Source organism: Gymnoscopelus braueri (assembly GCF_963280865.1).
Source record: "Gymnoscopelus braueri genome assembly, chromosome: 21".
Taxonomy (NCBI): Eukaryota; Metazoa; Chordata; class Actinopteri; order Myctophiformes; family Myctophidae; genus Gymnoscopelus; species Gymnoscopelus braueri.
In genome coordinates this window covers 21,486,439-21,503,840 of record NC_137623.1, presented here as the reverse complement: position 1 = coordinate 21,503,840, position 17,402 = coordinate 21,486,439, and the positions used below count along the sequence as shown (strand labels likewise).

Sequence of the window (17,402 nt, the reverse complement as noted above, 5' to 3'; positions counted from 1 at the left end):
AATGGGGTTAGTGCAGTGCTCAAGGTCTAGTTGTATTATAAGCTTGCCTCCCTGAAGGGAGCCAGCACAGCTACAAGGTTCCGAGAGGTTTCTTTAGCCTTTTTGCAGGCAGACTTTGCCAGTGAACCAGCCGTACCCTGCTGGATTGACCCAGAAAGCGCAATTAGCATTACGTCCACTGGGCTTTATAATGAGAGTTAATGGCCAGGGTATTTTGACAGTAAATTATCAAGATTGTTCCACAAATTATGGCTGCGGAGGATAGTACTGGTGTGTGTGTGTGTGTGTGTGTGTGTGTGTGTGTGTGTGTGTGTGTGTGTGTGTGTGTGTGTGTGTGTGTGTGTGTGTGTGTGTGTGTGTGTGTGTGTGTGTGTGTGTGTGTGTGTGTGTGTGTGTGTGTGTGTGTGTGTGTGTGTGTGTGTGAAATCCTTTGCATTTCTGAAGCCCTTCTCACCTCTGCGATTCAGATATTTTTGAGGGCTTACGGAAGAAATGTTGATATGAAATGGACTGTAGATCTGTTAATAATTAAAGGTTTTCATTTCAAAATGAGTCGAATGCCATTTGAAATACTTATTCCTTAGATAAATGCCATGAAAGCAAAAACTAATTTATGACATTAGATGGATCTTAATATCTCTGCTTACAAAGTTTTGGAAGTACAGAAAATGAATATGGAGTCAAATGTTAAATGCAAAATTGATATTCAGTATGATTATGAGCACTGAGAGGGCTTTTAGACTGAATAATTGGGTGAAACAAAATGAAAATTCAGGCTGAGTGTCAGGCTAGGACTGCACAGATATCCTCTCATAATCAGTCATGCAGATTGTAAGTACTGAAGGAAAACTGAGAAGGACACAGCATAGGGAAGGGAGCGTACAGGAGGATTTAACCCAGGGCCAGGAAGGAGCAAATGTGGGTACAAAGGCAAGGGACTCGAAAACCACGACACCAATCAAATTGTTTCTTGTAAAGTTGATGGCATTCTGCCCTAGAAGTTGACTGTTTATTGACCTACCCTTCACAGCCGATGACCCATTTCAAGACTTCTTCGGAGGGGGTCGCGGTCGCCAGCGGGGCATGAGTCGAAGCAGGACGGGGGGGCCATTCTACCACGGTTTCGGGGGCTTCCCAGGGTTTGGCGGAGGTATCTCAGGGTTTGATTCAGGTGTGTATCAGTAACTGTACAGTTATGGGACACCGGATCCATAAATGGTCAATAATATTCCAGTGTGCAATCACATTTGCAGTTTTAAGCATAAGCAGGGTTGTGTTCTTGAAAATGGAAATTGCATTTGTCATCTATACAGGCTTTACCTCATTCGGACAGATGGGCGGTGGGGGATTCGCATCCTTCTCGTCCACATCCATCGGCGGCAGCGGAGGTGGAGGAGGAATGGGTAACTTCAAATCTGTGTCGTCCTCTACCAAGTTCATCAACGGCAGGAAAATCACCACAAAACGGTACTAAAGAATGTCCCGCAGCCGCAGTGAAGCGACTGCAAGATGAGATATGGGGACGTGCGACAAAGTCTAGATTAGGCGTAAGAGATCTCAAACAAACTGGCCTTTTTCTGTGTCTCTTCTCTTTGACAGGATTGTGGAAAATGGCCAGGAGCGTGTGGAAGTGGAGGAAGACGGCCAGCTAAAGTCTCTAACTGTTAATGGTAAGGAGCAGGTCCTAAGACTGGATAGCAAGTAACAATCTTCGGCACAGCATTTGTGCCACGCGCACAGTTCTCTCACACACACCGGGAATACAAGAAAATAAAGAAATGACCAAACCAAACCAAACCAAACCAAACCAGCTGAGTGGCACTGATATGAGTTGGTCACCGGTGGTTCGTCTCTCTCTCCTGTCTCTCTGCGCTTCCCTGGCGAACATTCTCATTCCGAAGAACAGCGTTTCTTCTCACTCTAGGTAGCTACAGCTGGGCGCTAGTTACTGTATATTTATTCCAGTTTACTTTTTGGTTTGGGACCATCTCATTAGGACCACAGAGGATTTTGTTTGTTAGTTTATTACTTGTACCTTTATCTCTGCCATATGCACTTAAAGGAATACTCCACTATTGTACAACCTCGTCATCCATGTTTTTATCGGTATCGGTATAGACTCAGTACATGGTGCTACAGCAAGCCTGTCAATGTTCACGGAAGCAACACAATTGATTGTCCCCTCTGCCACTAGGAGCAATGGTCTTGAGAACTACTTTGCAGTGAATTCTGGGTGTTGTAGGATCAGACGGCAAAGAGCCATGTTCAGATTGGGACCGACTAATTGCATTTTCTTTGCTAGTATTGCATTAGTTTACATACTGCTGTCCATTTGCTGTCATAAATTGACATAAACATCCACACATTTGACAGTGGAGCATTCTGACAGTGGTCAGTTGGTCATTTTGGGGGCTTTTCTATTATTATTATTATTTGACCAATTTAACCGAGTGAATGATGTAAGCTTAAATGCTTTGCCCAAAGAACTGCACCTTGCTAACCTGTTAGCTATGTTCATGTTCTTGCCTGTTAGCGAATAACATAGATGATTAATACATTGATTATATTAATGTGCATTTTATGACCTTTTTCTATTTTGTTTATGTATTTGTTTTGATTGACAACAGTGTGGTTTATTAATATCTGCATGGTGATGACAGAAGGCTGCCTATGGTTTTTATTTTCTTCTTTCTTTTACTGTAACTCATCATCAACACAACAAACAATGATCCGAATTCCACAGGCCACAATATGTTGATACCGGACATACAGGGGATTTGATGTACTTTGTAAAATAATAATTATATATTGTGTTTATATATATATATATATACACACACACAGTATATATATATATATATATATGATTCAGAAATGAATTGTACAATAAACTTGAGTTTGATCCTGTGGAAGGGCTCGTTGCTGTCACATGGTGTCTGTCTGATGACTGTGTTTGGCTTGAGTGATATTCACATCTCACACTTCCTGGTCCTCTGACGTATGCGTGCTTCTTACCTGTTCACACTTTTACACGGCTAAAATCTGCTTCACACAACCACAGCAAGGAAACCCACGACGGCTGCTTCACTATTACAACTGACCACCCATCACATCATCAGCCACTGTGTGCATTGTTTTCTAATCTACTACTAACTTTATTTGCATTAATGTTTTTTTTGCATTGTAAGTGCCTGACCTGGTTATGTGTGTGTGTGTTTTCTTATCATAGCAAGTAATTAGCTATGAAAGTAGCTGAATGGTTAAAAAGGCTGGCTGGGAAACCAAAACGTTCCAGGTTCGATTCCAGGCTTCAGCAATGTGTCGAAAGTGTTCCTGAGAAAGACAATTAAATCCTAAAGGGCTCCCTGTAGCACCCACTGCTCCTGTTAATGGATTAAATGCAGATAGCTCATTTCACTGTGTATGCAAATACCACAAAGGAGTGGGGACTATATCGTTATGCTGTTGATAGGTTTTATACACAACTGTACATACCAGGTAAGACAAAACATCAAGCTGCTTTGATGTCTCTGCATCGCGAACAGCGTTTTCCTATCGGGGCGGGTGGGGCTGGGAGGAGAAATTCTCTCACTAAATAAGCGTTGAGGAATATCTTGTGGAGTTTCAGCTACTATGCATCCCAGAACATCCCAGGAATATATAGCTTATAAGGATTTGTTTGTGGTTTCCCAAGGACTGAGCTGTTTCAGTCATTCAGTCCGACTTCACTGTAGCCTTTTCACTGCATCTCACATTTGCTCCTCACAAAAGGAACTTTTTATGTGCTTAAACTGATGACACATCCCCTCTGAAAATGTCCTCACCTTTAAAGAGAAACACTGACACGTTTATGAGGATTCAAGCTTCTGTAGTTATAGTAACGTTTGTCTGCCCCTAATGTAATGAGAGATAGAGAGATATTTAATATAGATAACTGCTCATAAATTATTTAGAACGTTTTCCTTTTAAATTTACAAAGAATAACTTAATTAAATCATTTTGATCATTGCTGAATTACTGGGTGACACGTGTGTGTGTGTGTGTGTGTGTGTGTGTGTGTGTGTGTGTGTGTGTGTGTGTGTGTGTGTGTGTGTGTGTGTGTGTGTGTGTGTGTGTGTGTGTGTGTGTGTGTGTGTGTGTGTGTGTGTGTGTGTGTGTGTGTGTGTGTGTGTGTGTGTGTGTGCATTATCTTTGGCACATCACGTCGGTGGAATGTGCTCAAGGCTAGTTTATTTACACAAGCCTGGCTTGGTTTCATTTTTTTCTATGAGAGATGTCAGGAACGGGAAAAGCTGTTACAAGAGGCACGGATTATATAAAAAAAGAATAAGACAGACGTTCTATACACCGTTATATGAGCCATGACACACGAGTCATTGAGAACCGGCTGGACCAGCTTATGAATAGATATACATTTTTTATGTTTACGACCTTTGTCAGATAATTGGTTCTGGAAAATAAAATGAGACATATCATGCATTGTTTTCTGATGAGTACGTTTCTGACTGCAGGCAGTATATTTGCTCTGGCAGATTCGTGTCGGAGTTTCCAGGCTAGGGGTAGCCTACACCAGCAAAAGAAGTTAATATAGCATCACAATCATTTTAACCACGTTATCCATTTACATGTTGAATATTCAAAAATAGCAGGTCTACAAGCTCTCACTGTTTTCCTGGAACTGATCATTTAACAAAGGTCACAGTCATTAAAAGATGTTTATTTATATGCTTTTACTCATGGCTGTCATTGACTTCAATGCATTCTGTGGAACTTCAGGCTCCAGTTTTTCCTCCCACCGCCTGATAAATCTGCCAGCTGGAATTGCAGGGCTAAGTTAAGTGACGTCTCTGTCCAATTGTTCTTTTATATAATCCTTTTACAAGAGGTAGGAAGGTGAGGTGCCTTAGAGGATTCTGCATGTTACAACCAGTGGTGGAAGAAGTGCTCAGATTTTGGACTTAAAGGAGTAGTTCACTCAAAGAATGACTTATTTTCTATCAATTCCACACCCCATGAAGCCTTGAATTCATGGAGATGTTTTTGTTTTTGTCTCATTTGTGGGGCAATAATTTGATGACCGGGTCATCGGTCAGTAGGAGACTCTTTGAGACTCTTGAGCCAAAATTATTGGCTCATACAACAAAAACAAACAAATCTCTATGAATTCAAGGCTTCATCGGGTGTGGAATTGATAGAAAATAAGGATTTTTTGGGGTGAACAACTCAATCTAAGTAAAAGTAACAATCACACCACAGTGTGAAAATACTACGTTAAAAGTTAAAAGTCCTGCATTCAAAATCTTAAGTCAAAGTACAAAAGTATTTGCATAGCAGATATACTTATTGTAGCAAAAGTAAAGGTACTCATTGTGCAAAATAACCATCTACAAGCGTTGCGAGGCGTTACAGTAAATTGTCACTTCACTGTCATCTGGCGACCCCCCAAAATTTGTGGGCCAATAATTTGATGACCGGGTCATCGGTCAGTAGGAGACTCTTTGAGACTCTTGAGCCAAAATTATTGGCTCATACAACAAAAACAAACAAATCTCTATGAATTCAAGGCTTCTTCGGGTGTGGAATTGATAGAAAATAAGGATTTTTTGGGGTGAACAACTCAATCTAAGTAAAAGTAACAATCACACCACAGTGTAAAAATACTACGTTAAAAGTTAAAAGTCCTGCATTCAAAATCTTAAGTCAAAGTACAAAAGTATTTGCATAGCAGATATACTTATTGTAGCAAAAGCAAAGGTACTCATTGTGCAAAATAACCATCTACAAGCGTTGCAAGGCGTTACAGTAAATTGTCACTTCACTGTCATCTGGCGACCCCCCAAAACCATGTGGGGATCCCCTGGGGGGTCAGGACCCACAGGTTGAGAACCACTGTGCTTGTTGACCTCTTGTGCTCATGGCAGATTGGGCTGTGTGTGCGTGTTTGTGTGTGTGAGATACAGTATGACCATTTCTGATGTCAGTATTGATGTTAATGATACAGTGGTGCTCTCTGCTGGCTGAGGACAGGTATTGACATGTTGCAACATAACTCCTTGACGTTTTAATTACTAATAAGGCTACTGTATGCTATACATGTTGTAGAGAAATTGAGAGTGAATGAAAGACCAATTCTACTTTGATTAACTGTCAACTAATCTATTAGAGAAAATATTAAAGATATGTCTATTATATAGGTTGGATATGCAGGCAAGGCACAATTGTCCACTAGATGGCACTGTTTCTGTAGAAAAGACAACATACTCCAGGAGAAAGCACACAGATGCTATAGAGACACTTATAGGTTGTTTGCGTCAGTCTTGGATTAGCAGCATTTTGAATGTCATCTACACCAGTGGTTCTCAAACTTTTTCATGTCAAGGACCCCCAAATTGACACTTATTAGTACGTGGACCCCCATTTGAAAAGATATGCCACTGCCAGGGACCCCCATAAGAGAAGATTTTTACGGCTCTAGCAGTGATTCTCAACCATTTTCATTTCAAGGACCCCCAGTTTGACATGCATTTGGCTACGGAGTACGGACCGCCATTTAATGGCATTTCTATCTCTGGGACCCCAATTTATATTGTAAAATTCAATGTTAAATTAACTCTGAGAGTGTACAAATGGAACCAAATGGACCCGTTAAGGTCCATTTGGTTACATTTGTACACTCTCTGAGTTACAGACCCATAAGGGTCCATTTGGTTCCTAACTGTCTATCATTTAGCTGGGGACCCCTGGAACTCCCTCAAGGCCCCTTGGGGGTCCCCGGACCCCACTTTGAGAACCACTGATCTACACTACACATACATTCTAAGCACCATAGTTTTATCTGTCCAATTCAGTATAGCCTTGGCTATTATTAAAGGGTAATCTCTCAATGAAATAACCCTATGCCCTCTGTGTTATTTTACTTTGCATAGTCCCACTCCACGTGAACATTAGGAGGATGTTGCAGAGCCCATGGATAGATAAATTAGGCAATAGCAGTGGTGTAAAGTAACTAAGTACATTCACTCAAGTACAATTTTGAGGTATTTTTTACTTTACTGAATTATTTCCAATTTTTTTATACTTTTACTTCTACTCCATTACATCTGAGAGGCAAATATTGTACTTTTACTCCACTATAATTATTTGAAAACTTTAGTTACTAGTTACTTAATAGATTTTTAGTAGATTTTGATTATTATTACAAAACATACATTACCCACTTCAGCCCTATATACATAGCTATTTCAAAAGAGTACTCTCTACTTTTGGCACTTTAAGTACATTTTTATACCAATACTTTTGTACTTTTACCAAAGTACATTTTTAATTCCGTATTTTTACTTGTAACAGAGTGTTTCTACATTGCAGTATTGATACTTTTACTTAAGTAAACTATGTGAGTACTTTTTTCCACCACTGCATATTGGTCAGGGCAAGTCTTCTCTTCTCTCTGCAAGAAACACCTGGGGTTTTTAAGTAGCCAGACATGTACTATAACCACCAACAATTATCCTGATAGTCTACTTGTTGGTGGTTATAGTACATGTCTGGCATTTGTAACAAACCTAGGAACTTGTTTGAATATTCAGTGAGTTATGATGATTTTAATTGTTGAGATTCATTCATTTATTTATTAGAATTTAGAGTTGCCATCTATTTTTTTCTCCCAATTTAGTCATTAAGCCAATTAATTCCCCCCATTGTTTGCCATTGCTGTTGTATCCCACCACGAGCTCACCTGCCTGGGTTTGTTCCCGGGCAGCAGTGCCTCCGGCTTGGCCGGGCGCTCTGATGGCAGTGTTTGTAGGTAATTGGACTTTTAGAGTTGGGGCTTCTGGGGAAAGACTGGGAAAGATTGGGACTGGAAGGGGTTAAGATTATGGGTAGTTTTACGGAAAGCATTAGCTTCAGGTTCGGCTAGCAGGTTCAGTAGAAATGACCATTTAGCCTAAATGAAAGACTGGGTTTGGCATTCTCTTAAGTACAATGCGCTTCAGAAGCACTTAGTAGCTCGGAAACAAATGACAGGCACTCTCAAGACAATAGCTGTTGAAAGCATCAAGGAACTTGGATGTGAGCTGTTCTGCTTTTCAAATTAAGTCCTTGATCCAGGAAATAAAAGGCCTCCTTCTTTATGAGCATTAAAAGATCTCATTATCACGGTTGCTCTTTCATATTGTTTTGTTGGAATTAATTAAATGATAATGGATAATGCGGCTCTTTGGGGAGAATAATCTTATCACCCAGGTAACCAACCCATAACAGACACAAATATTGATCTGGTGGAGCGGGGATGCTTTGGAAACAAAACACACAACCTTGAATTCATGGATGTTAATAGCTTTTCAGACTAGCCCTCTCTTTCCCCGGTTGTAGAACTGATAGGATCACCAGGCGCTTTCAGACAGAAGAGGAATACGTGTTTGGATTAGTTGCCTTTATTACCATTTCTTTCTCCAAGCTCTATAGAGACAGGATGGAAAGAGCCTTGAGAGCAAGCCGCCATTTGTCCTATTTTTGTTGGTCCCCTGGGTCTTGCCCTTTCTCTACAATGTCACTGTGGTATTCTAGGAGATGGATGTGACTTAATGATTGGCGTTTCAGAACAAGTACCTGTTCTACACGCTCTGAAATAGAAATACTATAAGGGCCTATAGGCCGGGATAAATGTCTAGTGGAGAAAAACACTTTGAGTCAAAGTAAACATACAATGCCTCATTTATCTTTGTTTGTAGATGTTTTCTCCACACTGAGGTAAAAAGTAAGCTGTATTCACTCTGTTGCAAGTCTGGTGGCTTATACACTTTCCAACCATTTTGTGGCAAAGAGATGAGGTCAAAATGAATGACCCGCACGATTATAAGACGACCATTCAAATACAGCTGTATATATTTCAGTGATTTATTTGCCTCGAATACATGCAGGATTTCCAGATTGCCAATTATCATTCAAACCCTACGTCCACTCTTGGAAGATTAGCAAGACCCTTTACCGACCATCCCGTTCCCTCCACTATTTAACTTTCAACAACCAAATGCCAAGGACCGCATTATACAGCATTTCAATATTTCCCATGTTGTTTATATGAAGAATACCGGAGATTTCACTGGAGATAGCTCTTCCGGTCCAAACAGGTTCATAAAGACTACGTCAAACAGACCTGGTGATATGTCTCTAATGACTTGTGATTTGTTAAAGGCCAGGCTATTAGGCATTGTGGGGGGGGTTTCAAAGCTGTGCAGATCTCTCCTCTAAATGGGACCAGGTTCACCACAGCGAGCATCTGGCCTCCTTTTCTTCTCCTCTCTATTGCCTTAATTACACAACACAATGGCGATGAGATCTGCCTGTAATCTCACAACATAATAAGTCTCCCCTCTCCACCCCCAATACCCTGCCTGCCACTAATTCAATATAAATGTAAATTACCCAGAGAAAAGAATAACCAAATCTCATTTTATTTACATGACTAATCACAATAAAGTCAGGCACATGAAATATGAATGATGGTCGGCGATTATGAAAGGAAGGATGGGGACCCGGGCCTCCTTTAGGCGCCGTTTGAACTTCTTTGCGTTTCATGTCATCTTTGTTGCTATGTACGGGTTCCATCAATGTAGCTCTTACAGTGTGTTGTGTAAGAGACGTATTCTCTTTATTCCTCTTTGATTGTGCTCACAAGGTCAAGGACGCCACAATGTAAAATGCTCTTCGTTCTTTTTCAAGGAGAGCACTGTGCATGTACGTACGTGAGTGAGTGAGTGAGTGAGTGAGTGAGTGACTGAGTGTAATGTGTATGTATGTGTCGAATGCAAATTGTGTCCCCAAACGAGACACGTGTCTGGTTTGATGTCAAGAATTTATCCAAAAATGTAACCTGTCAGGCACAAACAAATTGTATTGAAATCAACTAGCTAAAGTTTCATAAGGTAAGCCAAATGCAACACCACCCCGTTGAACATCTGTCCAGAGAGAGAGAGAGAGAGAGAGAGAGAGAGAGAGAGAGAGAGAGAGTGGGACGAGGGGTGTTGGAACGCATCACAGCTCCCATCCTTCCCACAATTTCTTTTCCCTCTTTCATACCCACAGAAATTGCAGATGACGGCCCCCGGGAGGAGGAAGTACATCGACGCAGACAGAACACGCTCCCTGCATGTCTCCCCTCCCACCACCAGCGCTACCTGAGGAACGTCGCCCAAAACCCCTACGACGAAGAGGAGGACGACAACGGAGAGGATCACGGCCTACAGAGCCTAGGACTAACAAGAGGTCAGTGCCCCAATCCCAGTGGTGGAAAGTGACTAAGTACATGTACTCAAGCACTGTACTTAAGTGCAGTTATGAGGTATTTGTACTTTACATGAGTGTTTCCAATTTCCAATAATTTCCAATAATTCTACTCCACTGCATCTCAGAGGCAAGTATTGTACTTTTACTCCACTACAATTATTTGAAAACGTTTTAGTTACTAGTTACTTTGTAGATTCTGATTATTATTACAAAACACACATTACCCACTTCAGCCCTATGTTCATTTCGGCCATTTGAAAATAGCAGATTTACAAGCTTACAAACTGCGACGCATTGTGAGCTTGTAAATCTGCTATTTTCAAAAGATTTTTCTACATTTGAAAACTTGAAATGAGACATTCTGCATAATGAGTACTTTCTACTTTTGGTACTTTAAGTTCATTTTGATACCAGTACTTTTGTACTTTTACTCAAGTACATCTTGTATTCCGGACTTTTACTTGTAAGTATTTCTATATTGCAGAATTGATACTTTTACTTAAGTAAAAAATGTGAGTACTTTTTCCACCACTGCCAAATCCCTGTCACGTCCCACCCACACAACCACCAAGGTTACGAAATAACTAAAACTTTTGTGTTTTGTGTGTTGGAACATTTTAGAGCCTTTTAGAGGTGTTAACAGACAGGTTTTCATTGTGATACCGATAAATAGGAACTCAGCACTTTTAAGTGGACAAATGGATTGGCCGCGAACCAGAAATGGTTGGTGCTAATGTTGGATTTTCGAAAATAGTGTTGAACCAGGTTGAATGGGATTAATGAACAGAGGGCATGGTAAAAAGTCTTCATTTACCCCTGGGAGATAACAGCGGCTAATTGGCTGCCTTTATGTCAGACAGCCAACAACACCAAAGGAGGATGACGCGGAGTGACTGGCAGACGTGAACACAGAGGTGTTCATTAGAAAGCCGTGCTTCCACGCTGCCACAAGGACCTGGGGGAAAGGGTGGGGGTGGGGGGGGGGGGGGGTTGTCAAAGGTCAACTTCTGTTTTCCACCAGGGGGTCAGGAGGTCGTAGACAATAGCTGGCCAATTAAATACAAGATGCAGAGTTTTGTTTTGGGGGCTTTATTTGCTTGTTCAGAAGAGGCCCTTTCATTTTGGTCTCCATACTTCCTGATGGTAATGGTTTCCAAACAATGGCCCTTGATTCGCTTCTGGCGCTGATGATTACACAGCTAGGGTAATGAAACACATACTGTATGCACTTGTCCTTGATGATGAGTGCTGTTGTACTAAAAGACACACATGTTTTTTTTCTCTTTTTCCTCTAGGATACATGGACAACAAGAGAAAGAAACTGTGGCTAAATAAGGAGGCAGAATCTAAAAAGAAAAGAGCCCCACGCTTTCCCTCGTTCCCTCGATCTGGTGGGATTGGGACTTGGTTTTAGACACGCATGCGCACGAGCACACACACACACACACACACACACACACACACACACACACACACACACGCACACGCACACGCACACGCACACGCACACACGCACACGCACACGCACACGCTCGTTGACAGGAGCGCTGTCAATCATATGTGGCATTAGTGCTCAGTTACAGTATGTACCATAGGCCCAACTGCTGTGCCGTCTCTCCCCGTCAGCTCCACAGAGCAGAGCTAAACTCCCATCAGCCCATCAGTCATCCTGTATGCAAGATGCTATAGTCCCATTCCCTCAAAGTCCTCTCTTATACCCCACCCACTCACTCGCCCCACCCGCCCCCCTCTTTTCCCCATCTTTCTTTACACGCATCAAGTTTCACCAGCCAAATTAGTCTACAGAGATCACACCATGTTGTTTTGTTTTGGGTTTCAAAGATACATATTTTAATAGATAAGCTTTTACTAATTCTGTTGTTTATGTGGGTTGGAAGTTGACCCCTAAGGACACTGAATGCACGTCGACTCTCGTAAATTGTCGGTTGTCATGATTAGTCTTGTGTTACTGGACTCTTCCGCTTTGTTTTCTTGTAGAGCGAATGCTTTTGAAAAATGTTGGAGTTTTAAATTCTAAGGAGGAAGGAGAGTTACAGTGCAGCATTGAATGTGAGGGATAGTGCAAAAATGTGTGAACCACTTGAGCCCTATTTTATTCTTTTTCGTATAATGGTGTTGTGTCGCGGAAATAGCCAATCTACAAGCTCACAAACGCATTGCATCGTGACCCGTTGTGAGCTTGTAGATTTGTAGAACATTTTATTGTTTTGTTTTTTTATTGCCTATAATGACAAGCCCAAAATAGGGATGCCAGGTTGAAAGTGGATTATATTGTATTGAATGTGATTACGCACTGAGGATAAATAAAGGTTAAGTTGTTCAGTCGTCTTGTCTTTTGATAACGGACACAAAGAGGGAGAGGAATAGCTAAAGAGTAGAAGGCTCAATCAACAACACATTGTCATACGACCACATCTCATGCCAAAAATACTCATTTTCTATTTGAAAATCCATTATGTTTGGCATATACGACAAGGTCTTATGACAGTACGGTATAAATTAGGCACAAGGGGGACAAGTGTGAGAAATGGGATTAAAGATTGAAACTTTATTATAGAAAAGACCTATGCTCTTGTGCACTCTGCTATCCTATGAGAAAATCAACTACTGTAGCATTTTCCCAGTTGGTTTGTCTTTTTCCCGGCCGGATCATTCATAAACCCAATTGTCTGGGGAAAGTAGCTCTTTAGATATCTACTACTCGTGGTTGGGGTGGTAGCTCTGACCTTTCGTAAGCTTGCGAGCTCTTCGGAGACATTATGTCCATGTAGGCTGGATGGAAGGAAGCTCGCATCCACTGATGCGTTCGGGCTGTTGACACAACCCTCTGCATTCATTTGCAGTTGAGGTCATATACAGCAGTGGTTCTCAACCTTTTCAGGCCGCGACCCCCAAAAATAATCATATTTGAACTGGGGACCCCCCAAAATAATCATATTTGAACTGGGGACCCCCCAAAAGAATCACATTTGAACTGGGGACCCCCCACCCTGACAAGCAATTGTAGGAGTTGAGGCATTTGATCTGACTTGGTTCCACAGATAAATATTGTGAAAATAGACGATCTACAAGCTCACAACGCCTTGTGTTGCGAGGCGTTGTGAGCTTGTAATCAGACTATTTTCACAAATTGCCTCTTTCTGGTCTTTTTTCATATATATTTTTTTTTAGGTATTAAAGAAAATGTCGCTTTACTGTCATCTGGTGACCTCCCCAAAATCATGTGGGGACCCCCCTGCGGTTCCTGACCCACAGGTTGAGAACCACTGATATACAGTTCTCATACCAGGCAGTGATCAGGTTGCCCTCTGCGGTGCCTCTGTAGAAGGCCAGTAGGACCTGGGAACTTCCTTCTTCACCTCTCGTTCCATGTGTACATCCGAGGTCACTTTCTCAGTGATGTGAATGTGAATGTGATGTGACGTCACATTCAGAACATATTCATCAGTCTTCTGCTGCTTATCCCACAGAGTATGTTTGTGTTTGATGTTTTTTTTGTAACCATCAATTTGCCCATTGGATTTGTTTTTAAGCTGTATTCATGCCTATAGGCAGGACTGTTGGTGAGATAAATACGATTTTTTTACGATCATCTACCAATAAAGCCTTAAGTGAAATATAGATGATTTGTGTTGGCATCTTTTATTTATTGTATGTGTTACAGTTCATGTGGGAAATCAGTATGATTGAGAAAGAAGCGTGTCGTGTTTCGGTGCGAGACGACGCGTGGCCCACAGCCGGGTGGGGCTTACGCTGCGAAACGAACGCTCCCTCCCTCTGGAAACGTCTTTTTTTCCTTTAGTTTACTCGTCCCTTATTCTTCTTCCTCCTCTTCTTCTTCTCCTCATGTATTCAGTTCCTTTAGTTGTCATTGGCAGGTGCAATTAAATTAAGTCTGCATATATCTGTCATATAGTATTAATAATATATCATATGATGCAAGGTACAATTTCACCGCTTTCCATTTATATCAATATCAAATCTCAAATCAAATCCCTCATAGGCTGCAATTATTATTATAATGGCCAACATTTGAATCCAGATGTAAAACGGTAATATCATTACTGCCGCCCCATAAACAATGTCAAATCATCATCATAATCATGGATAAAGTCTGTTCTTTTTTGTTACGGTAGTCTGGTCACATCAGTGCTGTGAAATACACGTGTGTGTTTCTTTATAGAAGCAGCTGTCCTACAACATATTATAGCTAGTACAACAGCTCTCCTGCAGTATGTATTGTACCTTCATTATATCAACAGCTCTCCTGCAGCATGTACTACTGTACCTTCATTATATCAACAGCTCTCCTGCAGTATGTACTGTATCTTAATTGAACGGAACCATGGGTCGAAACACAGCAGATCTGGCTGTCACATTGGCAGAGCAGCGAAAGCAGCAGCAGTGCTTTCTGTTTATTTTGAATAAGCCTGCAGTGTTCCTGTATTATTCATGCCCGTGGACCACGTGCACATGACCCAGCAAGTCATTTGCTCCTCATTCCCATGCAGGGAGGCGGCCGTCTCCAAGGGTTTAATTAAATAGTGTTGAGGCAGTGGTCCATCTCCCACCATTGCCTTTCATTTAAAGCCTCCCCACCCATCCATCCTTTCCCGGTGTCATTACACAACACTTCTGACTGGGAGGAAAACACTGTGAAATCCTCCAATTGACTTCCACTCTGAGGGTGTCTGTCTATCTCTTAACCACTTAAACCCTACCGTAGGACTATACATATACTTCGACGTACGGCGAATAGCGAAAAGAGCAGATCTATACACGCTCACACAACGCCTCACGATGCGACGCGTTGTGAGCTTGCCTTGTACATTGGCTATCTGTCATGTCACAAAGTATATAGGGCTTAGATCTGCTATTTTTGCAAAAGTAAATGGGAGGGGGGGGGGATTACGCCAGGGTTAATGTGGTTAAGAGCTAGCCTACATTGTAGGCTATAGCCCTTGTTGTAGGCCCTACAACAATAGCCTGCTGTCAGCCACTTGTGGTGTCATTTAAGGATTAAAGTGCAGACTGAGCTGTTGAAAAATATCTAACCTTTTATAATATAATGGGTTAAGGGAAATAGGGATCCAATACGCACAAGGTATTATGCTATGCTTTTTTTCCCCCCGGCAGCTGATTGAAGTACAAAGTGTGCGGTATAACAAAGTAACAAAGAGGGATGGATGGACGGACGTATTACAAATACAAAGTATTGTTATTAAAATGCTTCATGCATGTTTTATTCATATCTTGCAAAAACAGAGACGTGGCCAATTGTTCAGACAGATGGACCTCTTCATTGTTATCGTTAAATAAAGGACTTGAAGTCCTTCAGCCATTCAAATTGTAAGGTCAAGGCCGAAGCAAAATGTATAGCGCCGCTGAAATTAATGAATGTGAATTGCGTTTCATTAATTGAATTTCATTGGATTAACCCGACATGAAATTGAAATGGCAAACGAAACGCAGTGGTTTTCCACAAACACCTAACGGAAGCTTTGCTCATAAATCCCCCCACACTCCCTCATTACTCCTGTTGCACTAGTTCAGGTCATCTGATTATCACAAGGTTGTTCTTGTTGTGTCCTCAGACTCAAAGCTTTGCAGAGAGTAAAAAGACAACAAAATAAAACAGTGGTTGTCTAAACCAAATGGTTCTGTTTTAATTTCAAGGACCCCCATAACTCTGAGAGTGTACAAATGGAACCAAATGGGCTACAGACGTGGCTGTATAGGGGTCCATTTGGAGCCCCCTCGACGAACCCTGAGGGTCCCTGGACCACAATTACAGTAGTGATTGATTGAATACTTTATTAACACGTTTGAAGACGGTATATGTACGGCAGTACAGTGGCAAAACAATGCTAAAATTATAACACAAAAGGCCCCGCAGGGCTTGTTGACATTGTGGGCCATCTTGTACCGAGGATTTGAATTACTAAAAGGATTTTCCTGAATAATTTGTGAGAAGAGTTAGCAATGTAGTTTGCAAAGTGAAACAGCTCATTTGTTTGTTAGCTCATTTTTGGCATGGCTGTTGCACAGGGGGATTTACGCAGAGCTCATTTGGAGAATGGACTCAGCAGATTAGACAGGCCATCACACCGAGTGTCCTCTTAAAGCAGAGAGAGGAACAAAAAAAGATTCACACTCTCTCTTCCAGCAATAACTGTGATGAAGTAAAACATGTAATATTATGTATCATTATTGACATTTGAGCGCTTTGCTTCTCCATCTTGCCAAATAGCTTGTTAAACTGGCACCGTTGAATCGTCTAGTGCCCACAATATGTCTAATTTCTTCAGTGAGTGATTACTGTATGCTTGCTTGCTTGCTTTGTTTGTTTGTTTGTTTCATTCTGCTTAGCCAAAACTAAAGGCTTACAAGTTGTGTGTCTGTGTGCCAGTAGGATAATGCAACACAAAACAACAAATATATACTGTAGCGTATAGGTTACAAGCTGAGTGCAGCAAACAATAACCCATTTGATCAATCTTCTGTCACACTAGAACACCTTGAACTTGAACGTGCTCTTTTGATGATCTTATTTTACTGGTTGATCAGCACAGAGACGCTATCATTAGATCTAGGTTCACTGCCTCTGTAAAGAACAAAGTGGACAATGGCCAATTAGTCAAAAATGAAGAAAAATATTAAACCTACTGTACAGTATCAAATAATAAAACATATTTTCTTGGTTTTTGCCTCTGGGGGCACGGCCTCCTTTTTGTGTAAAACAGGAACTCAGGTTTGACTCCTCCCCTTTCTTAGTTCACTTCCTCCCAGGTGCTTCTCTGTTTATTCCCACTAACAACAACATTACACGTTTAAGGCATTGATGCCAGATGGTGAGGATTGTGATGACAGATGGTGTTGATATGTTTTTTTTTCCCTGCTTGTTTTGGATAACATTTGACAACCCTTTTCGTCTATTGCGACTGAACATGTTGATACATGAACTACCAAATACAATTCAAAAGAATTCAAGCAAAATGAGAAAAATTCACATACTGTAGGTTTTGTAAGCCTTGGTGTGAGAGGCCTACACTTTTACTGATAAAAATATGGAAATAACTGTGTGTAATGCAATC

The 17,402-nt window shown here is 41.3% G+C and overlaps 1 protein-coding gene across 2 annotated transcripts in view; it reads left to right on the top strand.

The window, feature by feature from the left end:
• dnajb6b (DnaJ heat shock protein family (Hsp40) member B6b) overlaps positions 1–12,630 on the top strand; it is a 38,762-nt gene extending 26,132 nt beyond the window's left edge. For both annotated transcript variants that reach the window (XM_080417972.1, XM_080417971.1), the window contains exons 6-10: positions 1,031–1,171; positions 1,314–1,467; positions 1,600–1,670; positions 10,087–10,266; positions 11,583–12,630. In XM_080417972.1, coding sequence (XP_080274098.1) covers positions 1,031–1,171; positions 1,314–1,467; positions 1,600–1,670; positions 10,087–10,266; positions 11,583–11,701 — 665 coding nt within the window. In that variant the 3' untranslated portion in view covers positions 11,702–12,630. The remainder of the gene's footprint in view (positions 1–1,030; positions 1,172–1,313; positions 1,468–1,599; positions 1,671–10,086; positions 10,267–11,582) is intronic.
• Positions 12,631–17,402: the final 4,772 nt, after the last annotated feature.